This window comes from Harmonia axyridis, chromosome X (genome assembly GCF_914767665.1).
Source record: "Harmonia axyridis chromosome X, icHarAxyr1.1, whole genome shotgun sequence".
NCBI classification, from domain to species: domain Eukaryota; kingdom Metazoa; phylum Arthropoda; class Insecta; order Coleoptera; family Coccinellidae; genus Harmonia; species Harmonia axyridis.
Window position 1 is genome coordinate 17,092,558 of NC_059508.1, and position 26,711 is coordinate 17,119,268.

A 26,711-nucleotide genomic window follows, 5' to 3' on the forward strand; every position below is an offset into this window, starting at 1 on the left:
CTGCCTGTTGATATTGGTATACCACAAGGAACTGTTCTTGGCCCAACCCTATTTTTGATTTTTATTAATTGGTTACTTCTTGCTTCAGACCTTAATGTAATAGCTTATGCTGACGATTCTGTTATAACCTTCGAAGGAAACACTTGGGACGAGGCTTATCAGACTGCGGTAAAGGGTTTGAAAATTATTTATAAACAACTGTCACATTGTCTATTGAGTTTGAATACCGAAAAAACTAAATTTATTGCGTTTTCACTCAGAGCATCTGATCAGCCACGCTTTCAGTTTGTACGTTTGCATGGGGATCATTGTAACCTGTTGGGATGTCGGTGTCCAGCGATTGAAAAAACTGAGTCAATTAAGTATCTTGGTGTCCTCGTTGACCAACATCTAAGATGGAGTGAACATGCAGCCTATCTTGTGAAGCGTCTCAAGAGACTATTCTACATCTTTTTCAACATCAGGAATGTTCTCTCCACGAGAGAATGTTTTCGTGTTTACGAGGCTCTTGTACTTTCTGTCCTTAGATATGGAATTGTAATATGGGGTGGGGCGAATAGGTATAACATGGGATGCCTTGAAGTTGTTAATAAGGCTATACTTAAAATAATCCTTAAGGTGGGTAGAAGGTTTGCTACTGAGAGGCTTTATGTAGAGTCTGGTCAATTAAGTATAAAACAACTGTACATTTATGAAGTTATATTGAATCAGATGAGACAGAGGAAAAATTTTATTCAGCACGAGTTTCAAACCAGACAGATTCTGCGTGGAGATCTGTTTGTACCAAGGTTCCATAAAAAACACTTGCAGGAGAGCCTGTCATATTATGGCCCAAAATTTTATAACCTCCTCTCCCAAGAACTTAGATCAACAACCAATGTAAAAAGTAAACTTTTCAGATATCATCTCCGAAATTATGTGGTTCTTAATTCTGATAGATTCGAGGCCATCCTATCGGCATGATTTTTTGTTTTTTTTTTTTTTTTTTTTTTTTTTTTTTTCGTTTCTTTGGCTTGTTATGCCTTTCAATTAGTAATCTATCTTTTTGTTGTTTCTCTTTCAACAAATGTATTGATTTTTTGTTTAACTGGGGAGAATGTTCATCAGTTGTAGAAGCAGATAATGACAGCATACAAGCTTGCTTAGGCTGTATATTTCTGCAAGTGAAGTTTTTGTATGATGTATATATTTGTACCTGTTGATGATGAATAAATTGAATTGAAATTGAATTGAAATTTAACACATATCTTTTGAAAGTGGTAGTGTGTGCAGTGGGAAAAGTGAATTGAAGTGCTCTGGATGGGAATTTTGGGATGATCTGGACAGAATGCATACCAAATTTCTCAATTGAAGGAACAAACATTCCTTGGAAACAGGAGGTGAAATATCTGGATACTACATTGGATCAAAAACTTAATTGGTCAAAGCAAATTGATTTGGTCTGTGGTAAGGCAATGAAGAACTGTAACATACTAAGGACTCTGTGTGGAACCTGGTGGGGTGTCCAACCTGATGAACATGCTAACAATATATGGAGCATTGATTCGACCGCAATTGGATTTTGGGGCTCTGAGGCACTAAGAACAAGCCTGGGACTAATGCGGTCTACTCCAGTAAACATCTTGCTTTCCGAAAGTGGTGAAATGACGCTGGAAAAAAAAAGAAAGTTGTTGGCATCAGAGTTTATACTGAAAAGAATGAGATACAAAAAAAATCCCACATTGCAAAATATTGAAGAAATAATACCATTTACGGGTTTTTGGAACAATAAAAAACCACCCTTCGTTGAGATATATGAAAAAATAGGGCCAAAACCAAGACTCCTGGAGAGAAAAAAAACTACCAATATACAACTTGGATATAGAAGGACACATTAGGAATCGCGATTTTATAGTGGCACCAATAGAAAAAAGCAGTATTGACACATCCATACAATTCCATTCCTTTTGTGAAAAATATGTAAAATCCCCATACCTATACCTTTTCTCCCATAGGGAGAACTGGAATATACTCGGAGAATCTGTCAGCATCCATTAGACTGCCAGATCATTGGTCAGGGTACACTGCAGAAATGTTCACGATTGGATATTACATTAATGATATACTGTGCCAAGTTAATGAAATAATAGCATATGCAGATGGCACAGTTTTAATGTTGACAGGTGAGTCATGGATATAATTGTCTAATAAAATGACAGAAAAATTAAATTATATGTATTCATGGCTCTATTAAAATAAACTAATAGTTAATCTAAAAAAAACAGTAATTATGACATTTGGAAATTAGGTATGTAGATTCAGTTCCGGAAAATATCACAGTTAATATAAACAGTCAAAACCTTAATAGAGTGACCAATTGAAAATATCTAGGCCTTACATATGACTGCACTTTGAAATGGGACATACATATTTCGAAGACAGTAAATAGATTGAAGCATCTACTATATGTGTTCTACAGATTAAGGCACGTGTTGTCAAAAAACCAACTGTTGCAGTTATATTACGGTTTATTAGAACTTTTACAAAGCAGAATAATAGGCATACAAGAACATGATCACAATAACCCATTGAAAATAAAGCAGGTATTTGCAATAAATGCAATAGTTCATCAATATGGTAAATTGAGATTGAAATTAGGGAATCCAATCCCGCTCCAAAATATCAATCCCGCAAATCCGCGGGATAAAAATTATCAATCCCGCGGATCCGCAAGAATGCGGGATTGTTAAAAATATATATACTCTTTGTACTCAACCTATTAAACATACTTATAAAATGTCTTATGCATACATACTATAGTATAAAAGTGTTTATTTCATGGCAAAAGCTGTCAATTTTTGCCGCGGGTAAACTCGAAAAATCTGCCGACAAGTGCTGTTTCACAGTTTTTCCAACTAGAAACCATTTGTTATTCAAAATTGAGTGTTTGTGATTGGTGGAAATTAAGTCCAGGGTCGGAGTTGTAAACAGCTTCCAAGTATGTACTTGTACCCCTATTCCATCTGCATTCGAAAAGGGTCATTTCATGTTTGGATAACTGTTCAAGTGTTGTTCGTACTCGTGCTCGTACACCCATAGAAGAAGCCTTTGATCCTGGTTCCCACGCAGCACGATTCGATTCCTCTTCTAAATTCAAAGGCTGTTCACGTCTCATTGCTAGATCAGATAAAGGTACTTTATCCTCATCACCATAAGTGAAATGGTCTTCGGGTTGGGATTGTGTTTTGTCTTCTAAAGCAGCCTGTCAGTCAAACTCCTTATTTCATTTCGTAATGTTGATTTGCTATGAAGTACAAAAGTATCTTCTTGGCCATTTGTAGACATTGACAGAAATTCCAGATATTTGCCTGGGTTTTCTGAATAACTCAATATCGAGTTATTATGACTTTCCAATTTGAATGGTTTATTGCTTTCTGGGACGTTTCGAAAGACGTTTGTGCTTTTATTGTCTGATATGCAATTTTAATAATAAATCCTGCAGATCCCGCATGGAAAATCCCGCAATTTTGATCCCGGAGAATGTCACAGGGACCCCGCATTTGCGGGTTTGGTTTCCCTAGATGGAATCTAACAATTGTCCAGTGAATACAAGAAATAGAAGTGTTGAAGTGCCAAAAAATATATTAACTAAAGGAAAAATGAGTTATATAAGTTATGCAAAAAAGTATTTCAATGTTTTACCAAATAGTTCAAAGAACTTGAGTGTTAAAAAGCAGAAATTATGTTTTTGTGATAGAAAATCCTGAAGACATAATTGAAATAAAAGTGTAAAAAGGAGATAAAATAGATACAAGAACCAGGGTCACATAAATGGGTGCAAAAGGAGGAAGTAAAATGATATATTAAATAAATTTAGTTGTAAGGGCCTTCCTATGTTCGGGCAACATAGCCCCCTATTGGTCCTGTATTATTATGTATATGAAAAAATGGAATAAATTATTATTATATGCGTTGGAGGGGTCACTGAGAAAGGATCTTAGAAATGTTGTCATTTTTTCGGATTCTAAAAGTGCAGTTTTGACATTTGAGGGCCGATTTCACCAAACGATGTCTTAACTCCGTTTACGGAAACTCAGATTAAACTGACCTACCATTTTAACTGCGATTAAGGGAATACCAATTTCACCAGCTTAAACGTAGACGTATTAATCTGAGATTTCGGAATCGCAGTTAAGTAATTAATTCAACATGGCAACGCTGTTAATTAATCAATTATGCGTTCCTAACACAGATTTAGAAACAGATAATTTTCAAAAATTCAAATTAAACTGATTACTGTTCAAGCAAACCAGATGGTTATAGAAAAAAAAAAAACAAAAAAAAAATTAAATGTCGGTTGCTTTTAAATATGCACGTTAGTTTCATAAATTTTCATTACATTGTTATTTATTGCGACCTTTTATTATTTTTTAGTGAATTAGCATAGGTAGCAGACATGTCGGAAAAACGCAAAAGGGACCCAAATTTCCAACCTGAAGAGAAAATTCAATCTTTCACTTGATAACATAGAAAAACAGAAGAAACATTCAACGAATCTTGAGATACTGAAATGATATTTAAAAATTTAGTATTGAAAATACAATGTCAAGATATAATTTACACCTTCAATATTTTCTTTATATTGTAATAGTTTCCCTGCATTTGAAAATGGTCATTAATTCGTTTTATTTGAGAAATGAAGGGCCGATTTCTAAGACTGAGTGCATATCCAATGGACGAGCCCATGGTTTCCCTAAGTTTGGGAAACAAAGATGAGGAAGAAGAAGAAATACTAGCTTCTATACTGTGATACTTGACAGTTATGTTATAAACACAAAGTCAACTCAGGAGTCAGGTTGTATCATAAGTCATATCATAAATCACCAAAGTTTTGGTTACATTATTAACGAACCAATTTTGTTATTATTTATTGGAATGTGTTCTATCTTGAATGGTACATGAAATGGCATCGGCTTGCCCAGAAACACCACCTGAGGTGAATATACCTCAAAATCGTAATGATTATCTCATCAATTTTATTTCAGCATCTCCATTCCAAAACAATTATAGTTATTCATCCAGGATCTTTGAATTTGAGGGTTGGGCGAGCATCTGACTTGAATCCCTTAACTTTGCTTCACGCTATTGCACGAAGGGCTCGATCTAACGGCCATATATACAGAGACTCGTTTTTACCAGAGCGAATTGATTTGGTGCAAATGTGACCTTTTGACTGTATATGAGAAGTCTAATAATATGCGTTTTAGACACAACCACAGGAATTTGAAGAAGCTCGTCTTGCTGTATCACATACACTTCAATCTTGTTTGCAATCTGATGGACAGAGACGGTATGCCACACCTCCTCAGCAGATTGCGGCATTTAATCGAAGATCAGAACCAGAAATATTGGCCCCCAATGGAGGAGAATGGTTGAAAACTGATGGAGATATTATTATAGGAAATGACGTAAAAGAATTTGAGCATTGACCCTATTCCTATCAACTCTATATTCTTAGATTTTAGGTATAAACCCAGCTGAACCCTACAATATAAGTTTTCCTTTCAAAGGAGGAGATTTCAATGTTCATAGCGGACCTGGTGGTTCTATGACTGCAGTATTAGCTGATTTGGAAACCATCTGGACCCATGTTATTGAAACTCATTTTCAAATCAACAAAAAAGATTTTAAATACCACAAAGCTGTTTTAATTGTTCCTGATGTTTACAATCGTACATACTTAAGAGAATTGATGTATTTATTGCTGAGTAAAATGGATTTTGGTAGTTGTTTCTTGGTTCAGGTAATTTAATCCAGTTTCATATAAAAGTGGATATGTTAATTTTTTTTATTTCAGGATCATGTTGCCGCTACTTTTGGATCAGGTTTGAGTTATGCCTGTGTTATTGATGTTGGTGATCAGAAAACCTCTGTATCTTGTGTGGAAGATGGCATCTGTCATCCTCATACAAGAGTGAGTTCATTTAGTCTGTTTATTTCATAAAAATATATTTCTTCTCAACGTCAACTTGTTAAGTTTGGAATATTTCAACTCTGTTGTCTCTTCAGGTGCGACTGAATTATGGTGGCGGAGATATTGCACAAATATTTTACTGGTTGCTCCAAAAATGTGCCTTTCCATATAAAGATTGCAAAGACCAGAATAAACTAGATGCAATGTTACTTCGGAAACTGAAAGAAGAATTCTGTCATGTGAATTTAGTAGGTGAATATGGGATTCTGATTAGAGGTATTTTCATACCACAATATTGTTTATTAGGATATTTGTGGATCTCAAGAAAAAACTTTTATACTCAAGCAACCTGGTAAGGCTGTGATGCAGTACACAATTCAAGTTGGAGATGAGTGCATTGTTGCTCCTTTGAGTTTATTCAGTCCTGAATTATTTGGAATAACAGGTCCAAAATCTATTCATACCCAAAAACCTTCAACTGGAGACCCAGAAGATCCTCATGATGAAAACTATTTGAGAGACATCAGAGTAAGTATCCAAAAAAAGTTTGAAAATATTGACAGACGTTTTTTCATATTTTGGGCATAATATGACGTGAAAACGAATCAGAGTGCTAAAAAATTCAAGATTTTTGGGAAAATACAAGTACAATCAACAAACTTCAAAAAGGGGTGTTTTTCTCTACATGTTTAAAATCATATATCATAAACAAGAAACAAATAAAGGTAATTGGGGCGGGGCGGATAAATCCGCCTGCCTACATTTGTATGCAACTGAGCCCCGGCATACAAATGTATTCAGGCGGATTTCTCCGCCTCGGCCCGACGTCTAGCTTAAGAATGTAAGTAATTTACCTCAAAATGATTTTCACAAAAATATATTTAAAAAATTGAAGGCACATTTGCTGGAGCCACTTTTCTTCATTTTAATTTGTGTGGATTTTTAACTGTTGAGCATTGAGGTACAGCACTCAGAATCATTTTTAATATTCAGTTTTGGCATTATTTTATTAACATCTAATCCAAATAGATGTCTGATTTACAAAATATGTTTAGTCAAAATGTGAAATGAAATTGTTAGCTTTCACTGAAATATCAATATTTTGTTTGAAGTGGACTAATGGTTCTTTAATTTTTAGAGGAGAGTAATAAAAGAAAATTTGGATCAATCTGCTACCGATATCACGGAAAACTTCTTGGAGCAATCTGGCCAACACAATAACTTAACGGAAGAGGATATTGTAGTTGATGCAATAGATAATGCTCCAATTGGAAATGATCGTGAATTTGTGATAAATCCAGGACAAATTCTAGGCTTAGATCAGGCAGTTCTACAAAGTATTGACAGATGTCGTGAGTATTTGATTTTTTTTACAATAAAAATTAATTAAAAAAAACATATATTCCTAATTTTCGTTTTTTTCTTGCAGCTAACGAAGATTTGAAAAGAAAGATGTATGGTTGTATATTAGTTGTAGGCGGTGGTATGAAGTTTGCAGGTATTGGTACTTGGCTGCAGAATAGAATATCCTTGCAAATTCCTTATCTTTATCGGGCTGGTAAGTGTTTCCTGTTCAACAATTAATGTTTTCTATAAATAAATTTTATGTGTTTCAGAGCAGTTAGACATAATCACCAATCCCAGAGATATGGATCCATCCATGATAGCTTGGAAGGGAGCTTCAATTTTATCGTGTTTGGAAACAGCACATGAATTATGGATTTCCAAGGCTGAGTGGGAAAAATATGGTGTGAGAATACTAAGGGAGAGAGCACCTTTCACTTGGTAGTTCAATAATTTTTTTTTACTTAAAAACAAGGTGTTATTTATATAGCAATAATTCTAATAAAAAGTATTTAAATTCTCCTAAGATTTTTACATTTTTTTATTATTATTAAACATAGATTAAAGTTTAGGCAATGCCTATAAACTCACAGATTTATGTTGAAAATCATTATAATGGGTTCAAATATTCTCCAGTTAACCCCTTGAAAAATTTTTTACTTGAATTATCTCTAAATTGGGATTGCTCAAACATCTAACCCATTTTCCAAAAAAAAATCCATATTGCTATCATCTACAAATAATGAATAGTATTCTAGTAATTCCAAAGTTAAAGCTAAGAGGATTGTAGAAGCTGAAAAAACCTTTTAAAATGCATAGACCCAACTTAATTACTTATATAAGGTCTTAATGATAATGAAATTTTTTATTTCATGATTTCGTTTTGATGATTAAGATATTACATGAGATAAAAGGAAATTATGTTAATTCCCTGAATGATGATATCTAGATAGATGACTTCAAACTTAATATAGGATGAGTCCTATTAGTTAGACTCACAGGAAAATTGTATTAACTACTAAAAAAAATTATTTTGGAGAATAATTTATATAATTGATGGTCCTCTATTTCAGTATTCAATCAGAGCCAATATACTTAAAATTTCCTTTTCCCTAAGCCATGATTATTAAGAATCAACAGTGCAAATGATCTTGGATACAGTCACCTAAAAATTATCTCAGGAAACTCGAAATACATGAGTCAACAGATTTTTTAGAAAATAAACTGATTGCTGTGGATAATCACCTAAATAAATTCTTCCTGCTGATAAAATTTCAGAAATTAGAGCACATTTTTAGATTCGAAATATTGAAGGAAAAACTAAAATCTTACTTATTTCAAAATTTTTCGAGAAATAATGACCAATTAACTCATTATTTTATGCTATAAAATTGAAATAATAGTAAAAATACCAGAATTAAAGAGAATATGTCTACTGAAGCAATAACAATACAAAACATTAATTTTTCACGTTACTCATTAGATAACCTCCTCGATAAAATTCCATGGATTCGGTCCTGTTCCTCGTTTCGTAAATCTGAAATTTGTTATTAGGAACATAGGAAAGCGAGGAGGTATTCGGAGTAATCATAGAAGGATCCAATAACGTTACTCCTAATACCTCAACTATTTCTATGGTCAACGAAAGGCAACGAAGCTTCACGAAGTGAGTAACAGCATGGGCGTAGCCAGGCGGTGGTTTAGGGTTTTTTTTCTAAGAATCGACTGTTCAAATGCATTCATATTTTCATGTTAGTAGTAGTTCTGAATTGTAGAATTCTAATCTGGTATCGATTTCGCGTAGAAAAATGTTTATACAAAATAAGAGACACTTTATTCTAGACTTGATGAAAATTATCTCCACTAAACCCCCTGAAAATTTTTGTTCTATGGCGACATCCAGATGAATCGAACCTGCCGTAGGATGAGTCCTATTGATTATAGAATTCTATCCGTATTGGGTAGCGGTTCATTAAATTGTGTGTAGACGACTCACAACACAGACTGATTGTATGTAATGAATAATAGTAATTATTTTTGAAAAGTTAATATAATTGATGGTTTTCTATTTCAGTATTCAATCAGAGCCAATACACCTAATCGTAAATAAATTTCCTTTTCTCTTAGCCATGACAATAAAGAATCATTGGTGCAAATGATCTTCTATACAAAAATCGAAATTTAGGCATATGAAATGTCTGTAGAAGTAACTAATAAGCGACATATCAATGAATTTTTCACATAAACTGAAATCTTACTTAGAATACCATAAATTTTAAAATTTTTCATAAGATAATTACGAATTAATCAAAAAACGAATGCTCCAATTAAAGCACATTTTCAGATTTCAAAATTTTTCAAGAAATAATTACGAATTATTATTTTATCCTATACAATCGAAATGATAGTAGAAATATCAGAATTAAAGAGAAAATGTCTGCAGAAGCAATAAAAAGCAATACATAAATTCATTTTTCACGTACTCATTAGTTACCTCCCCGATAATTCTATGGATCTGGTCCTGTTCCCCCGTTTCGTAAAACTGAAATTGTGTATTAGGAACATAGGAACGCGAGGAGGTATTCGGCGTAATCATAGAATTTTTTCTACATCTGACGCCTCCTAATACTTCGGGTGTTTCTATCACAGACTAACACAGTAATCTGTGTTTCTATGGTTATCGACAAGCAACCTACTCTGATAATAGGATACAAAAACATCCGATTATCAAAAATGTTATTCAGCTATATATTGCTATTTTCGTACTTCTTGAAACCCAACATTTTTACCAAATTTCGAAATAATTATGGACATAAGCAGTGTAGTAACCATATCTGAAGCATTAACCTAGCACAATTGGCTGACCTTGGCAAACTACCTTCAGCATACTAAACAGAATTCAAAGCTAAAAATATTTTAAAAAGTGTGGTTTCTATTCAAAGATACATATTTCAAAACTTGTGGTTTCCATTCTAAGATAAAGTATCACATCTGCTAAGTTCCACTTCGTTTCAGGTGTAGGGAATTAACCATACTGGTTGAAACTGATTCAAATTGTAGTATGATTAAAAAATGAATTAACATTCGTTATACGATTTCACTTTCGAAAACTACCAAACACTTTTCCTTATAAACAAAAATAAGTAATATATTATTATTAGTAAATAGAAAGTATGAATTTGACTTCTACTTGTCAAAATGTCAATGACAAAAACAATGTGAAATTCAATTCAAAAGTTACGGATTTAACACATGTTAGCACAGATTACAGATAAAGTTTATTGAAAAAGTACAATTTGTATAAAAAATCAATAACATTTAAAATATTTTTTCAATAAACCTCAAAAAACTCACTAAGGCAGATTGCCTGTGCGTTAGTTGTCAGATACCATCTGTAGTGTGTGCATGTTAGAATCCTACAGAATTTGAGCTTTTAGAATTCAATTGAAATCTGCTAATAATGATTTGATCCAAATAATATTCAATCTAATGACTTTTAATCTCAGGATATTTATTTTTAACCTCATAGAAGTAACATTTCAAACAAATAAAATCAACAGTTTGTAGACCTTTAACAAGTTGAAAAATGAATCCTAGAGAGATTGCTGATAATCTTACACTGGCTCGAGAAAATACTATGATTGGAAATTATTCAAATGCTGAAGTTCTTTATATTGGTGCTATAGAAATGTTGAATCAGTTCATGCGAACAATTGGTGACCCAACATCTAAAAACCAATGGGAAGAGGTATAATTGTTCTTAATTTAAAATGAAATATTTTTTTAATTTAGCCATACATTCAAGGCACTAAAGAAAGTTTCACTGGAATATGAAGGAGTGAAAAGATTAAATCAAACTTTACAGAACTTCAGATTAAAAACAAAAGGAGATCTACCAATTGGAACTAGAAGACTTTGTCGAGATGAACAACCTGTTAGGGATACAGGTGAACTGAAAATAAATGACGACGATCCGGATGTGTGGCCTCCACCAACACCTGTTGAGTACAGTAATATTAGGTATTTATTAAGAGGCAATTTCTGAGTTTCTCGTCTCTAGAAAACCTTAATTTTTAATTTCTATTAAAGCAAATGTAATTCCACAGAGGTAATGGACCTTCAAAGTCGAAAATTTCTAATGTAAAAAAAGTGGAAACGAAAAGGAAAGATTCAAGAGGAGTTTCCTCATCAACTTCAAGCAGAAGATCTGAAACCCTGAAAACTAAAGTTACTAAAAAAGATGAACGTCCATCCTCATCAAAATCAGATAGAGATCGAGATCAAGAACAAGTTGTACAAAATGAAAAAAGCGATGAAACAGAAGAGAAGAAATTTGAATGTCATGGCATGGATCGGGAACTTGCTGACACATTAGAGCGTGATATTGTTCAGAAAAATCCCAATATAAAATGGGATGATATAGCAGATTTACATGAAGCAAAGAGGCTCCTGGAAGAAGCAGTTGTGTTGCCAATGTTGATGCCAGAATTTTTCACTGGTGTGTTTGATTTTTATTATTGCTAGAAGAGATTTGGTAATAACATATTTTCATTTTCAAGTTTTTGATATTCTATGAATTCATCAGATATTTTTTATTAGGAATACGTCGTCCATGGAAAGGAGTGCTTATGGTTGGTCCTCCTGGCACAGGAAAAACTATGTTGGCAAAAGCTGTGGCTACAGAATGTAGCACAACGTTTTTTAATGTCTCATCTTCTACACTTACATCGAAGTACCGTGGTGAATCAGAAAAAATGGTCAGGCTTTTATTTGAAATGGCTAGATTTTATGCACCTAGTACTATATTCATTGATGAAATTGATTCATTATGTTCACGCAGAGGATCTGAATCTGAGCATGAAGCATCTAGGAGGGTCAAATCTGAACTTTTGGTTCAAATGGATGGGATCACAGCTAACAATGAGGAGCCAGGAAAGGTTGTTATGGTGTTAGCTGCAACCAATTTCCCTTGGGATATAGATGAAGCTTTGAGGCGAAGACTAGAAAAACGAATTTATATACCTCTTCCTAGCTTAGAAGGAAGAGAAGCTCTACTAAAAATTAATTTGAGAGAGGTCAAATTGGATCCAGAGGTTATTATTGATATATATTGAAATGAAAACTATTCTCAATTAATATTATTTTTAGGTGAACTTGGCAGATATTGCAGAAAGATTGGATGGCTTTTCGGGTGCTGACATCACAAATGTTTGTAGAGATGCTTCAATGATGTCAATGCGTCGAAAAATATTTGGTTTGCGACCAGATCAAATTAAAAAGCTTCCTAAGGAAGAACTGGATTTGCCTGTAACCTCAAGAGATTTTCATGAGGCATTAATGAAAAACAACAAAAGTGTTTCCAGTGAAGATTTGGAAAAATATGAGAAATGGATGAATGATTTTGGTTCCTCATGATTTTAATCTTGGTCATGCACTTTTCATCTTTTTATTATGATTTTTTTTTTATCAAGAAAACCCTAAAACTGTTTTACCCTATTAAACCAATATAAACATTGTGATAGATTTGTGGATCAGTAAACCCAATTCAGGGTTTACTCAGACTACAAAGTCTTTCCATTGTTTCCTGTGTTTGTTTTGTTTTTTAGCTAAAAGTTGATACGTTTCTAGTCTATTTATAAATTGTTGAAACTGAAAATCGTAGTCTTTATATTATATCATTTTATATCAGAAATCCCCAAGGTTCTGAATTTCATTTATTGCTGTGGCAATTTGTAGTTTCTCCTCATTTTCTATAAAATTAATGATAGTAGATCAATTGTGGTTGATTCTCCTGCCTAATCAGTAGTATTAACCCTTAGAACATTAATAATCTATTTATAATCTAATAGCGTATTCGACTGGCTCCACCAGTGCGAATTGATTCGAGCTAATTATGTCAGCTCGACAAAAATTCGAATTGATTAACCAGAAACAATAAGCAACTGTCATTTGGACGTTCAAGCCACAGAATAATAAATTAAGAATGAATAGTTTTGTCGCTGGTTAGAGTTAACTTATTATTATTAATACAATTGTATAAAGAGTACAAGATTATTCTTTACAGTCTATCACGATCTCGTTTCTTCCTGAAAAAACGATACTAGAATTTTTGAAAATTTTATTCTTGAAATGATCTTTCGATAATAAGTTTTTTCAATATTGAAGTATTCAGTCTTCAAATGAAAATTAAAATATTTGACGCATTTCGAATTAAAAATCTTATAAGAAACGATATTTGTCGGAAAAGTAGAATTTTATTCTATGTTTGAAGTCGCACTATTTTATTTCTGTCTGACTCTGAAGTCACGTAGGCACAAGAAGGTTCATCGCTGGTTTCTTGTTGTCAAACACAAAGGTGTTTGGGTTTTGTTAGTTTTCAAACGATACTGAAATTGTCAGCTGATTTTCGAAGAAAATTAAATTTCGGGATAGTTTTTTAAAATGTCATCATCAAAGTCCAGCCTTGATGATGTCCTTGGTGGTAAGATTTTTATTTGTTTACAATGTGGTAAACGCAGTATCATGTTTGCGTTTCCTTGTTTATTGTCAGCTTTGTTTTGATTTTGAACTAAAAATAGGATAAACTCTAAGATGACTTCCAATGGCAGTAATAATCTCTTGTTATAACCTAGTGAATATCCGGAATTGGATGCATTATATTTACGTAAATAAAAATATTTTCTAGAATCCTGGGTTGATGTGTCAAGCGTACATTCAGGATCAGGAGGTACAGCAACACCTCTGACGTTTACTCAGCAATTACATGTTGAAGATTATTTGAGGCTGCTGAGAGAAGCACAAAGAGAATCTAACCAGTCATCAGCTAGAGTTTCATTAGCTGGTTCTCGAAGAGATTCTCCAAAGGGTAGTCCTAAAAGTCCCCCAAATAGCCCTGTGGAAGGAACATGTCTTAATATGGATTGGCAAGCTTATTATTTGAATTCTGAATCAAAAGAAGTGAGTAAAGCGAGATTAATTATAGATGGACTTCAACACAGTACTGCTTTTCTCTCTGAACATCATTTTATCATGACATTTACCATTTTAGGATTCAGATTTTTTCAATGATTGGAGCAGCCGTCCAGATCAACTCCCACCCAAAAACTGGAGTTTTAGGCCTAGAAAGCGGGAACTGCTTAGCATCCGTCATGCTCGTTTGGGAAACAATAGCATCTTTTCCCGTAAAGGTCTTTGTACTCTATTTCTGAGCAACATTTTATCCATTCTATTGGGCACTGGTATAGGACTCTGGTTAAGTAGACATGGTCTCTTTGTTCCATCCATTAAAGTACGTTAAACAAGCTCTTTTCCTTCTTTGTCTGAGGAAAATTTTATATGTAATTTTATATAGCTATGCGGTTTATTTCAATATACAGCTTGTGAATGCTGCCTTATTTGAGAGACTGGGATTTTTGTATTCAATACTGTATACTCCCTAAATCCTGTCAAAAATTATGAATGTCATTTTTGAAATAAATTCGTGTAATAAATTGATAATCTAAGTATATTTGTTGTAATCCTAATTTCTTTGACGGCAGATTATTAACCTTTAGCGTTGTCTACTGATTGGTAAATCTGTTTTTTCTAAATGAAGCTTTTTCTCTGGTGTTCTTCAGTTATTCCTATAGATAATCAATGTTCCCAAGTATCATTATTCATTATCGAAATTTTATTATTTTATTGCATAAAATGAAATTGTTAGTTTGAGCTGTGGGTACTGTGATATTGAAATTTGGCTGAACTTAATTGATTTAAGGAACATATCCTTCAAAAATGGATATTTTTGTTCATTCGCTAACTGAATTTTTCCACAAGAAAATTATTACTTCAGAGATGATTTATTCATGTAGTTCAGTTAAAATTAATTTGGATTTTAATTTAAGATAACAAGTACTTTTTCATTTAATATGAATGCATATTTAGTTTAGTTTCGAAATTGAATATTCATCTGTAGTTGTAAGGTGGAATTGTTTATTTTTCATATATATTACAATGACGACTTACTAATATAAATAATGAAAATAATATTTTTTGTTTTTGTTCTTTCCTTTTATCCATCTATGAAATTTTCTGTACTTGTTATAATTATATTCTGAAGAACTATTGACTTTTTAGTTGAGGTTTAATGAAATCATATACTCCAAATGCGAAAAACCTCAATATTTCCCATCTATTTTGTTCCATCTCAACTGCCAGGTTTCACTGTTGGCTTTGGTACCATGGTCTTGAGCCACACAAGGCTCAGAATTTTTTTTTCTCAACAAGGGGAATTTTCAATGACAAATTCGTAACAAGCAGAAATGATGAAAAGTATCTTCAATTCAACCAAAAGACTTGACTTGCTGTGAGGAATTTATGGCGCTTGTTTAAATTTAACATGTGTGGTGACTTATGGTGGAATTTTTCAATAAACCTATTAGGGCAATTGAATAGTTCCTGGCCTGATGCACAGATGGTGGTGCTAGTATTAAATCTAATGATTTTTAGGTAGTACCAACCTTCAAAGCTACTAGTAGCTACTTTTGTTATCTGAAGAAAGATGGAAAAAAAAGAATTTTGTGTGCTGATAAAATATTGCTTTTTGAAGGAAAAAATACAGTTGAAGCAAAATCTTGGCTTGAAAGAGTTTTCGGGGTCTGCACCAGGAAAATCAACCTTGATTGGTATGCTGAATTTGAACGTGGTGCAATGAGCACCGAAGACGGCGAACGCAGTGGACGCCCAAAAGAGGCTGTCACCGACGAAAAACTCGAAAAAGTTCAGAAAATAATTTTGAATAATCGTAAAGTACAGTTGATCGAGATAGGAGACATTGTGAAGATATCATCTGAACGTGTACATCATATCCTTCACGAATATTTTTACATGAGAAAGCTGTGTGCAAAATGAGTGCCGCGCGAGCTCACAATCGATCAAAAGCAACAACGTGTTAATGATTCTGAGCAGTGTTTGAAGCTGTTCAAGTGCAATAAACCTGAATTTTTGGATCGATATGTGACAGTTGATGAAACATGGCTCCATCATTTCACTCAAGAGTCCAATCGACCGTCAGCTGAGTGAACTGCTCACTATGAACCGAATCCAAAGCGAGGAAAAATACAACAGTCAGCTGGCAAGCTTATGGCATCAGTATTCTGGGATACGCAAGTTATAAAATTCATTGATTACCTCCAAAAGAATGCTGGCTGGAAAGAAATTTAGCGCCAATGAAGAAGTAATTGCCGAAATTAAGGCCTATTTCGAAGCGCAAGACAAATTATATTACAAAAACGGTATCGAAAAGTTGGAAGGTAGCTATAATCGCTGTATGTTGAATGATAAAATAGAATTTTGTCAAAAAAAAACGTGTTTTACTATGGGGTAGACTGGTGACTTTTCAATTGGCCTGTTATGGCTTGCAATATTCTTCTATAATTAAATAATTAAGGACTGTAAGTAATTAAACCATGTTTTTTTAAATATGTATTTCTATAAGAAAAATATAAGATTATCTATAATATATTTTTAAATTCAAAGAACATTAATAACAAAGAATAAATATTGTGATGTATAACCAATACTGTTGTCTCAATTTGAACAATCAGAACAAATCAAGTTTGGAAGTAAGAATACTGCAATTACAGTTTCAGTAAGTTCAATACTGGCCATAAAAGACAGATTGACCCTATCAAATAAGTTGTACAAGAACCTATACTCCAAAAAGCAATACTGGCAATGATTGGACCCAGAGCCCTGGCTAGGGCTCCTAGAGATCTAAAAATACCCATAACAGTACCTTTTTGATCAGCAGAACCATAAAGAGAGGCCATTGTCATAATACAAGGCACAACTAAGGCAGTTGCTGTAAAACATTTTTATCAAACACTTGATATGTAAACTTATTTTCTTGAAAGAAGAAATCACTCTTTTTCATTTATTAACTTACATGATGCATATAGGAAAAGTCCTAAGTATAATAATACTGGCCCATTTGCAAGACCTACACAAATGAAAGAGGGGATAATAAGCCATAAACCCAGGGTAGCTGTTTTCTTTATTTTGTCTTTGGGGATTCTCCTAACATAACCACCCTGAATAACAGCCATTGTGAGACCTACAAATTTGGTTATCTTTATTTGAACTCATTTAATAATTGAGCAAATTACCTATGGAAAAAAACATCCATCCCTGTTCCATTGATGTATAATTGAACACATGATGAGTTAAAAATGTGAGTGTGAATTCTAGACCACTATAAATAAATAAGTATACAAAATATATCAGTCCCAACTTTTTTAATTCTTTGGAATTGGATTTCTCATCATGATTAACAGCAGAAAAACTGAATAATTGTTTCACATTTATCATCCCTTCGGCTGTTTTGAAACTACTTTTGAAGGATTTGGCACGTTTTTCCTAAAATAATCAAATTTAGTTGACAGTTAATTGTGAGGAAAAAGTTAATCTACCTTAGGTAATGACTCTTGGAAAAGAACAGTTATAAATAATAAATCAGCCAAGGATAGAAATAAGGCAAAGATGGCTGGAATAATATACCACTGTCCTGTTTTAGTTTTGGCCCATACAGCAAAAACTGCTCCAATAAGAGGACCCACAATAAAGCCTAATGAAAAGGCAATGCCTACAAGAGCCTGAAATTATTTAAAACATCAGTTTAATTTCTATATTATAGTCAAAAAGTACAATATGATTTAAACATAAATTTTAATTATTAGGAACATTCTCAAAAAATAAGGCTTAACACAACTAGAAACATATTACTCACCATTCCTTTTCCTCTATTTTCAACTGAAGAGACATCAGTTATTATTGCCATACTTAGAGAGACATTACCTTTGCTTATTCCTCCAATAAACCTTGCTATAATGAATATGATCAGATTACTAGAGAAAGCCCAAAGGATGTATGAAAATGATATTCCCAACTGAAAAAAGTTGATAATGTTCCTATTTCGCAATTAAGTTTTTTCATTTATATTCACCAAACATATTATCAACACAGATTTTCTTCCAACAACATCAGAAATACTTCCCAAAAGAGGGGAAGTTAAGTACTGTAAAAAACTGAACATGGAACCTAGGAATCCTCCAAATAAAACATTATTAAATTTCTCAGGAGCTCCAACAATTTCTTGAAAATATTTCACTCTTCCAGATAACCAAGCATATAACCCAGTGGAATCATTCTGTTTATAATGGTCCAACAATGATGGTAGCAATGGAAGAATCATTGTGAAAGCAAGCAGATCAAGAAGAAGGGAAATGAATATCACATATACAGGATTCATTTTTTTCCGATTAGATGAATCCATTTTTCAGACAATGTACGAATTTCGAATGAATGATAGTGACCTAAAAGGATTATGCATGAGCTGGCATTCCCACTTCCTACATACCTTCAGGCATTATGGATATTGAATAGGAAAAAAGAAGGTTATTCGAAATGAAATTAATGGATATGAAAATGATTTGATTCGTTTTCATTACGCCATCATTTCTATATATCTATATATTAGCGATGTAACATATTATTATTAATTTCTCAAAAAGATTTGTAACGATCATCGATAAATACAAAAATACCCCTTATCTATGGATATGGTTAGGATTTTAGGTTATGAGAAGGAATAAGGTTGCGTTCAAAATTGACGTCGAACGACCGATGCATAGACTTACATATCTCTTTTTGTGTTGTGTTTTTGAAGTACGAAAGAATTTTCATGAATAAATCACATTGTAAACTATTTTTGAGCATCAATTAACAATTTCGAAATAAATCAAATTATGTTCCGCTACTGCTAACTTGTTCCGTCAGACAAGGAGCGAAGAATGTTGGAAGTTGGAATCAAAACAAATGCATCAGTTGCAAGGCTCAGATTTCTGTTCCTCTTATTAATGTTCTAAGATGCAATCAGATCTAACACAGAAGTTATTGCAATGGCACATCAATCATGTCAGTTCCGATTAAAAAATTTAATTGAATAGAAAATTTGCTTGCTAGCCATATATACACAAATTACTGAACTTAATTTTGGAATAGCCAACCTCTTATACTTTCCCAGCAAAGTTTTTGAAAACTTATTTCAAATGAATACAGTTTCTGATGATAATCAACAAAAAAGTAGCAAAAATAGTATTTGTTATTCCAGTTTTTGTATCAAATAATGGATTTTATATTTCCGTTTGATCATTATGTAGTCCAGAAATATGGATATTTCTGAGCCTATTATGTTACTAGTTTTTCGTGAATGATGCGTTTGTCTGAAACCCATCCCTACGTTTATATGTATTGCAAAAAATATGCAGTACCTATGACAGTCAGATATCTAATTTGACAAAAACAGTCCGATCGTTCGATGTATAAATATCTTCAATCTGTTGAAAAATTTCATACGTTCGATTGGCGAAGTGATTGACAATATTAAATATTTTCTTTGATTACAATTATGCTATTGGTTATCTAGTCAAAGATCTATATATATTGAATGAACCTTTGCTATTTTCTGAATAATTAATGTCCCTCATATATTATTTTGATGAATTACTTAACCTGAAAGTTTTATGTTTGGTTTTGAATTGTTTGGCGCCATGTTGCTTTTTCAACAATACAACACAAAATTTTGATTACTTCGTGATAACTTATATTTCCTTATATTCTTGCGATGCGTTAATGGTAAAATGAATGTGTTAAATTCGCAAGTTGAAACGTGAAATAGAATGTTATCTTCAATAAAAATTCTAATCACATTACCAAATGTGAACCAAATATTTTGAAGATGGTACGGAAAAGAGGTAAGTTGAATTTGTTAACAATTTCGCCCTTTAAATTGTTTTGTTTTTTTTACAGTTAGAGCAAGTTGAGCAAATTTGGTTAAATCTAAGTCATGGATGCAAAGTGCACCAAACAGCATCATGACATCTCTATTGAAGATTGTGGCACTGAAAGCCCAATTGTGGACGAAGAGAGTGAAGTCTCTGAGGATTCCACTATATGTGATGCAGGTGAATAATTGTAACACTTTGTAATAGTTAATATCCCTTCTTCAACACCAGAGAAAAAAATCAACAGCTTACTTGAAGTAATATGTCATTTCATCAACAGATTTCAAACCCACTGGCTTGAATTCAAAGAAACTCCTACAAATTCTGGATAGATCCTTTTCACTTGATGACGAATCAATGGAGGAGCCTTTATTGTCATTTGAATATTCAATATCACAAAAAAATGAAAATACAGAGTCGGGAGTTGACTTGTCTACACCAAATTCACTTAGGGAGAAAAGCATTTGTTCTATATTGAGAAGAGGTTCTTGTTTTGAAAATAAATCTAATACATCCTTGGATTCCTGTCATTCATCTGCGAGTTCCCGTCGAGTATCATTTCCAAGTGATGATTCTGAACTTGCTAGTTACTTATATCCAGAACAAGAACAACATTTAGAAATGGGTAGGTTGTTGGATTTAAATGAATCTAAAAATTGGAAATAGTTTCAATATATAGACCTCCACAATGCCATTATTTTTTCCAGGTATAAAAAGTTCTGAGGAGGTTTTAGAAGTGTATGAGAACTCATGCAAACATCACAAAACTATTGAACTGGATATCATCAAAAACCAAATTGCTGTGAGTTATTTATTTGAGAGAATCGGATTTTGAAAAATATTAGTGTCAACTGAATTGCAGGAAATCAAGAACAATATCAATCACTCCGCAACATTCAATTTATGTTCAATAAATTTGACAAACGATGTAAATGAAACTTTAGAGGATTTGTTGAAAGTGGCTAATTTTCAAAGAATAACCTTGTCTGATTGTAAATTCACAAGTGATACTATTAGTGAATTCTTGGATATGTTGGAATATTATGAATCAACAAAGGAACTGGAAGTGTCGGTTAAGTTTGAAAGCAATGAAGCTTGGCAATCATTTTGCAATGCTTGTATGAACCTTGATATGCTTGAAGTAATATCGTTTAAGGGTATGTGTATTAGTGAAGAATACATGAGGAAGCTTTTGCATGCTGTGAAGAGCAATTCCAAGATTACAACACTTAGATTTGATAGCTGTGAGCTAGATATGATGCCTTCATTTTATTTAGGTGAGTTTCATAGGATTTTGCTATATTTTTTTAAATGATAAATTTCATTTCATTTACATAGTTGACAGCTTGAAGAGTAATACGACTCTAAGAGAACTTTATTTGCCATCATCCAAATTGTATAGTAGAGAGGCTCAGTGTCTTGGCAATTTCCTTCAGGTTAATTCACATTTGAAAGTATTGGATATAAGTAATAACTTTATTGGTGATCGTGGATTAGACAACTTGTCCAAAGGATTAGTCAAACAAAACATTCCAGGATCTGGACTTTCTGTCTTGATAGTTTTCAATAATCAGCTCACTGAAAAAAGTGGACCTATCATCAACAATTTGATTGTGAGTACATTGAATGAGAATCACTTTAGAATATTTCAATATTCTGCAAGTTAAGAAATGGCAACACCACAGCAATCTGTCATTGTTCTTAGATTATATTTATATTTCATTCACTTTTCTATAAGGTTTTCTTGCAAAAAAATATTGACAGATGATTTTTTCGCTATTTTAACTAAAAATGAAAAATTCAACCCAGTTTTTCAAAATTTACACTGTTACTTTCCACATGAGTAATCATTGTTATATTTTATTGATAAGTAAGGAGTTATAACTCCTATACAAAGAAAACTATTTTCAATTGCCATTTAACAAGAATTTAGAATGCAGAACACCTCTGTTTTTAGTGTATGATATTGTTGGTAACATCATAATACATTTGTATATATGCTTTTTTTGTTTTTAGAATTTTGGTAAAAATCTTCATACATTAAATGTTGGGTATAATAATTTAACAGATCAGGTTTTGATGGATGTCAAAGATGGGTTGATAGAGACAAATTCATTAGAGGGATTTGGATTACAATGCACTCTATTGACTTGTAAAGGAATATTTTCTCTTGCTGAAGCTATTGAAGGAAATACATCACTCTTAGTAAGTAATATCTAACTGAAGTTGATGTAACTACATACTTATCTCTTTATAATTTCAATTATGAAACAAATACCCTTCAGAGCCATTAATAACTATTAGTTATTTACAAATTAAAAGACATTTACTGTTTATAACTTCCAAAATTCTGCCAATGAAAAATTTAGTTCACCATTGACAAGTGTCAAGCAGTGCGTTGAAAACCACTGGTAACTTCTCTGAAATTCTCGGCGATATACGGACCATACCCATAATTCTTTGTATCTAGCTTTTTAACAGTTATTTATTTACAGAAAATAAATTTGAAAGGAAATAAGGCTATACAAGTACATGGCTTGGAAAGACTATGTAATGCTCTGACAAATTCAAAAATAACCAAAATAGAGATAGATGATATTAATCGATCATGTAGTGTAAGTAGAGAACTTAATTCAATTTCATTCCTTGATCATTTAATTTTTTCAGGATCCATCAGGTTATACACAAGTGGTTAAGAGGTTGAATGCAATATGTACAGTTAACAAGACATTTGTTGTTGATAATCGCGATGAAGAGATTACTAATATTTCTAGAGTTATATCTAGAAAAGTATCTTTGAGTTGCGAACCTCGATTTCTTATACCAGATGTGAAACATGCACTCACAAGTCCCATTCAACTTTCAGCAATGTCACCAACACCTCTTACAAGTCCAGCTCCTAAGAGTCGTTTCCAGATAATCTCAGTACCAGAAAATAGCCCTCGATCACTTTCACGGTTCAAAGTGAGAATATCTTTGAAATAAATTATCACATGCAAATTAGAGTGATATTCCTATTATTCATTTTTAATTTTTCTTTCATGAAAGTTGGGGCTGCATTGGGTAAGGCTATTGGGATGTGTCCAATATTCAAACAAATGTCATTCTTTTTTCCAATAGAAAATCTAAAAATTCTAGACTTTTTGGCCTCTAAAGAAATCAATGAAAATTTCCCAATATGATTAAACATAAATCAGAACGAACACTAGAATAAACTGGTGTGTGTTACCTAAGCACAAAGTCCTTGTTTCAGTCTGCGCACGAAAGTATGTTCAAAACTGTGGTCAACATCAAAATTTATTATTCAATTAGGGATTGAAAGTGCGGCCCCATCCCCAGTAAAACGATCAAAAAAATTACTTATTTGTGGATGAGCTAGCTGAACAACCTACAAAAAAAATGTATTCTGTAAACTGAAAATCGATGCACAATCTTTCCTCAATAAAATTATGTGTAAAGAAAAAACAAATTTAAAATGTGTTTTAGGTAACTCCAGTAATAAGTCCTTCTCCGGAAGATGACGAAATTCAGAATCGTTTTGCTAATGTCAGAAGCAGTGTTTCATCCAATGAAAGTATGGATTCACTCTCGGTACAACCTGATTAAGTAGGAGCAGATTGTGAGTGAAGTAAATTTTATATGTGTGCAGGGTTTTGACCTCATCCACAACTCGTTCAAATGAGGTTTGACAAGTCAAATTTGTTTTTTAAATTGATCCAGATTTTGACTTCTACTTGACAGTCTTTGTGATTTAGATACATGTAGGGGTATGGTCTGTATATCGCCGAGAATTTCAGAGGGGTTACTAGTTATCGATGTTTCAGATAACTTGGCTTCGTATTTACGGACCGCTTGACACTTGTCAATGGTCAACTAAATATTTCATTGACAGAATTTTGCAGGTTATAAATGGTTGATCTCTTCTAATTTGTAAATAGCTAATAGTTTGTAATGGCTCTGAAGGTTATTTGTTTCATGATTAAAATAATAAAGTTTTTGAGTGTTAGATGTCATGGAAAATATTCATAAGCAATAATCTGAAAACTAAAATGACAACTGTCAACCGGAGTGGGCGTGGTTACCGAACCTAACCAGAATAAAAGTACGGTTGCTCTGATGACAGATAACTCACCGAAGTTTGAGGAAATAGTCACCGGTTTTTGAGGAATTTGACATATACGGACCACTAACATACTAACCATAGTAACCAAGATGATTTACAGACCATACCCTGGATGTTTGCAAGTACATGTTGAAATTCTATATAATTCAATGAATGTCTCAGGTTGGCTAAATATGATACTTTTTTGGGTTATCCTGGTTGAATATTCATTTCAAAATTTACGATTTTAGGATAAATTATCTGCAGCTGCTCTTGGTTGAACATCATCTTCCTAGGGACACATTGAATTATAAAATGGCCGGCTATATCAAATTCAGTCTGTGTGAAGGAGCACTATTTTTAAAAATTCTATAAGATAATATCAAACTATGTTGCAAAATAATATAGAGAGGAATAATGTTTTTCTCAATTAATTATTTTAATTAATATATTGAGTATTGAGATCATGTTATTTTTTTCATATATGTTTATGTACTTGAGTCTTTTTTCAGGTTTGCTTGGAAATTTTAGGCTGTAGAATGGTGAAAATCAATCAATTCGTTAAAACTTGAAAACGGAGTGCAGTTATATGTTTCACTTCCAATGACGCAGTGAATTTTTTATTTGATTGAATTTCATTGAATTAGGCTGTATATTCTCAGGTAGAAAAACCTTAATTAGATATTGAATTTAACCTCGACAGATTGAGTTCTATTTTGAGTTCATTTCAAAATAGAAATTTATGACTAATCAACTGAATGATTTTATCATGGCGTCATTGAAATTCATACAGGTATCAAGATGAATAATTATTTAACGTAAATAATGGTTTAACGTCTGTGTGTTGATATATGAAATTAATTTCACGGCATTCAGATGTACTAACACTGGATTTTGGGATTAATGGTTCCTCGTTGAGGAGAATCTTCAGCTTCATCGATGGCTCTGTGGTTAGAGCATCGGACTAGTTATTCGGAGGTACTTTTTCCACAATTGAAAAATTGTCTGAATGCCGTGAAATTAATTTCATATAATTATTTAACTTGAAAGATACTTCTCTTCAATTTAATTTTGTTTCGAAGTAGTCATTATTGAATTTTTTGTAAGAGCAATTTCGATTGAATGAAATATGGTATGAAATTTTGTCGATACCCTTGAATATGGTATCTTTATGAATGTCATTATGGCGGCAATTGCTATATGTATATACAGTTATATTCTGTAGAATTTAATTATTAAATATAATAATTTGTTCAAGAAAAAAATTATGATTTGCTAAGAAGCAAAGCAATGGAAGTCATATTATATACAGTTTGTATTCTGGATCCCACTCGATTCCTCATATACTTCGCCTCTGCAAACCAATTTATTGATTTTTCATTATAATGGATTGGTGCTGCTGAGATAGTACCTGCAATTACAAAAATTGTTACTTAAATATTGTTTTTAAAATAATGTAAATGTTTATTAGATAATGAGATATATTAACTTAGTCATAATTTAAAATACGGGATACATATTTGTATAAATTGAATATATTTTTATATGGACATTAATAAAATGGGATATAATTTTAACATTGTATTTAAAATGTTGGTACAAAATTGAATTATGCTAAGTTGTTTGTATAATTGTTGATTTAATTAATGATAATATCCAATATATTATTTGAGTCGTACTACAGAATTATAGGGGATGAAACTAACTTTGAATTTAAAGGTCTCTCACATTGTCTTCAATTGAGTTCAACCTTAAGTAACTCGCATTTCAACAATAAAAATGTTGAAGTGTATATTCCCAATAAGGATTCCAAAAAGTATTGTCTTGTCCAAATACTTTGCTGTTTCATAAAGTTCAATCGGTAATTCAAATTGAACATATTATGCTAGAGCAAACATTTCAATGTATAGGGTATAGATTTTTAAATATAAAATAGATAAATTGGATGTGACACCTGTTTTTTTGCCGAAACGTGGTTATTTAGTTCTTGATTAATTGCAATAGAGGATAAAGCATACAATGTCCTATTCAAATTTAATGATCAAAATATTCCTTGCATTGAGCATTTGTTTAATGATTTTTATTTTGTGGATGTGATACATGCATGTGATAAGTATTAATATATTAAGGATATTTCAAGAAATTAATATTATGTAGAAAACATGTATTTAAAGTACAATAAAGTGTGTTTATATTGAAATAATCGAATTAATTTTAAACATGCTTTTAAATTCTGAATAATGGTATTATTCATTCAGCTATGAGGACTGGATCTTATGTTGAAAAGTAGTAGGTTTTTTTTTTTTCAAATGGCACACCTGTATATTATGCCATCATTAGATAGCTTTTTTGACGAAAATTTTGCTAATATGCCATACCGTGGGTAAAAATTATTTCTTAGAAAAAATGCTCCTCAAAACATTAAAATTCCTTATAATTTTTTGTGGAACCAATTTCTTGTATGATCCTAATGAATACGAAATGAGAAAAA

At 32.4% G+C, this 26,711-nt stretch overlaps 5 protein-coding genes and 1 long non-coding RNA gene across 7 annotated transcripts; 4 read left to right on the forward strand and 2 right to left on the reverse strand.

Moving 5' to 3' along the window:
• Window positions 1-1,251: 1,251 nt before the first annotated feature.
• LOC123685578 (actin-related protein 8) lies at window positions 1,252-7,823 on the forward strand. The gene is made up of 11 exons (XM_045625263.1): window positions 1,252-2,162; window positions 4,414-4,975; window positions 5,025-5,192; window positions 5,247-5,447; window positions 5,498-5,782; window positions 5,837-5,953; window positions 6,049-6,201; window positions 6,260-6,481; window positions 7,092-7,305; window positions 7,383-7,511; window positions 7,570-7,823. Exons 2-11 carry the CDS (start codon window positions 4,931-4,933, stop codon window positions 7,740-7,742), a joined length of 1,707 nt encoding a protein of 568 aa, XP_045481219.1. The 5' UTR covers window positions 1,252-2,162; window positions 4,414-4,930; the 3' UTR covers window positions 7,743-7,823.
• LOC123685579 lies at window positions 6,036-8,760 on the reverse strand. The gene is made up of 3 exons (XR_006748329.1): window positions 8,630-8,760; window positions 7,889-8,030; window positions 6,036-6,171 (listed from the first exon to the last, which is right to left on the reverse strand). It is a non-coding gene; the product is annotated as an uncharacterized LOC123685579 (long non-coding RNA).
• A 1,216-nt stretch (window positions 8,761-9,976) lies between these two features.
• Window positions 9,977-13,073, forward strand: LOC123686265 (katanin p60 ATPase-containing subunit A-like 1). The gene is made up of 5 exons (XM_045626283.1): window positions 9,977-11,045; window positions 11,103-11,317; window positions 11,404-11,795; window positions 11,897-12,390; window positions 12,446-13,073. The coding sequence occupies exons 1-5, from the start codon at window positions 10,884-10,886 to the stop codon at window positions 12,710-12,712; spliced, it is 1,530 nt and encodes a 509-aa protein (XP_045482239.1). The 5' UTR covers window positions 9,977-10,883; the 3' UTR covers window positions 12,713-13,073.
• Window positions 13,074-13,577: 504 nt separating this feature from the next.
• LOC123686266 (BCL2/adenovirus E1B 19 kDa protein-interacting protein 3) lies at window positions 13,578-15,322 on the forward strand. The gene is made up of 3 exons (XM_045626284.1): window positions 13,578-13,778; window positions 13,983-14,254; window positions 14,346-15,322. The coding sequence occupies exons 1-3, from the start codon at window positions 13,739-13,741 to the stop codon at window positions 14,592-14,594; spliced, it is 561 nt and encodes a 186-aa protein (XP_045482240.1). The 5' UTR covers window positions 13,578-13,738; the 3' UTR covers window positions 14,595-15,322.
• Window positions 15,323-16,758: 1,436 nt separating this feature from the next.
• Window positions 16,759-18,889, reverse strand: LOC123686268 (major facilitator superfamily domain-containing protein 10). Its single transcript, XM_045626287.1, has 6 exons — window positions 18,279-18,889; window positions 18,063-18,221; window positions 17,746-17,928; window positions 17,443-17,692; window positions 17,223-17,390; window positions 16,759-17,138 (listed from the first exon to the last, which is right to left on the reverse strand). Exons 1-6 carry the CDS (start codon window positions 18,606-18,608, stop codon window positions 16,915-16,917), a joined length of 1,314 nt encoding a protein of 437 aa, XP_045482243.1. The 5' UTR covers window positions 18,609-18,889; the 3' UTR covers window positions 16,759-16,914.
• Window positions 18,890-19,161: 272 nt separating this feature from the next.
• LOC123686267 (protein phosphatase 1 regulatory subunit 37-like) lies at window positions 19,162-26,423 on the forward strand. 2 transcript variants are annotated; one of them, XM_045626285.1, is made up of 11 exons: window positions 19,162-20,088; window positions 20,144-20,298; window positions 20,399-20,743; window positions 20,826-20,920; window positions 20,981-21,395; window positions 21,457-21,731; window positions 22,135-22,323; window positions 22,614-22,733; window positions 22,786-23,082; window positions 23,605-23,737; window positions 24,472-26,423. In XM_045626285.1, exons 2-10 carry the CDS (start codon window positions 20,181-20,183, stop codon window positions 23,722-23,724), a joined length of 1,974 nt encoding a protein of 657 aa, XP_045482241.1. In that variant the 5' UTR covers window positions 19,162-20,088; window positions 20,144-20,180; the 3' UTR covers window positions 23,725-23,737; window positions 24,472-26,423. The 2 variants fall into 2 exon arrangements, with proteins under 2 accessions (XP_045482241.1, XP_045482242.1); XM_045626286.1 differs by having other exon boundaries at window positions 24,733-26,423.
• Window positions 26,424-26,711: the final 288 nt, after the last annotated feature.

What these genes read in the sequence shown, in the direction of transcription:
- LOC123685578 (XM_045625263.1), top strand. Translation starts at nt 4,931, where the DNA reads ATGGTACATGAAATGGCATCGGCTTGCCCAGAAACACCACCTGAG. An exon ending in GCCCAGAAACACCACCTGAG is followed by an intron (nt 4,976 to 5,024) that starts GTGAATATACCT and finishes ATTTTATTTCAG; the next exon opens with CATCTCCATTCCAAAACAAT. An exon ending in ACTATTTGAGAGACATCAGA is followed by an intron (nt 6,482 to 7,091) that starts GTAAGTATCCAA and finishes TTTAATTTTTAG; the next exon opens with AGGAGAGTAATAAAAGAAAA.
- LOC123686265 (XM_045626283.1), top strand. Translation starts at nt 10,884, where the DNA reads ATGAATCCTAGAGAGATTGCTGATAATCTTACACTGGCTCGAGAAAAT. An exon ending in CTAAAAACCAATGGGAAGAG is followed by an intron (nt 11,046 to 11,102) that starts GTATAATTGTTC and finishes CATACATTCAAG; the next exon opens with GCACTAAAGAAAGTTTCACT. An exon ending in GATGCCAGAATTTTTCACTG is followed by an intron (nt 11,796 to 11,896) that starts GTGTGTTTGATT and finishes ATTTTTTATTAG; the next exon opens with GAATACGTCGTCCATGGAAA.
- LOC123686267 (XM_045626285.1), top strand. Translation starts at nt 20,181, where the DNA reads ATGGATGCAAAGTGCACCAAACAGCATCATGACATCTCTATTGAAGAT. An exon ending in AGAACAACATTTAGAAATGG is followed by an intron (nt 20,744 to 20,825) that starts GTAGGTTGTTGG and finishes TATTTTTTCCAG; the next exon opens with GTATAAAAAGTTCTGAGGAG. An exon ending in GATCACTTTCACGGTTCAAA is followed by an intron (nt 23,083 to 23,604) that starts GTGAGAATATCT and finishes AATGTGTTTTAG; the next exon opens with GTAACTCCAGTAATAAGTCC.
- LOC123686268 (XM_045626287.1), bottom strand. Translation starts at nt 18,608, where the DNA reads ATGGATTCATCTAATCGGAAAAAAATGAATCCTGTATATGTGATATTC. An exon ending in CTGTGTTGATAATATGTTTG is followed by an intron (nt 18,222 to 18,278) that starts GTGAATATAAAT and finishes AACTTTTTTCAG; the next exon opens with TTGGGAATATCATTTTCATA. An exon ending in TCCAAGAGTCATTACCTAAG is followed by an intron (nt 17,693 to 17,745) that starts GTAGATTAACTT and finishes TGATTATTTTAG; the next exon opens with GAAAAACGTGCCAAATCCTT.
- LOC123686266 (XM_045626284.1), top strand. Translation starts at nt 13,739, where the DNA reads ATGTCATCATCAAAGTCCAGCCTTGATGATGTCCTTGGTG. An exon ending in CCTTGATGATGTCCTTGGTG is followed by an intron (nt 13,779 to 13,982) that starts GTAAGATTTTTA and finishes AATATTTTCTAG; the next exon opens with AATCCTGGGTTGATGTGTCA. An exon ending in TGAATTCTGAATCAAAAGAA is followed by an intron (nt 14,255 to 14,345) that starts GTGAGTAAAGCG and finishes TTACCATTTTAG; the next exon opens with GATTCAGATTTTTTCAATGA.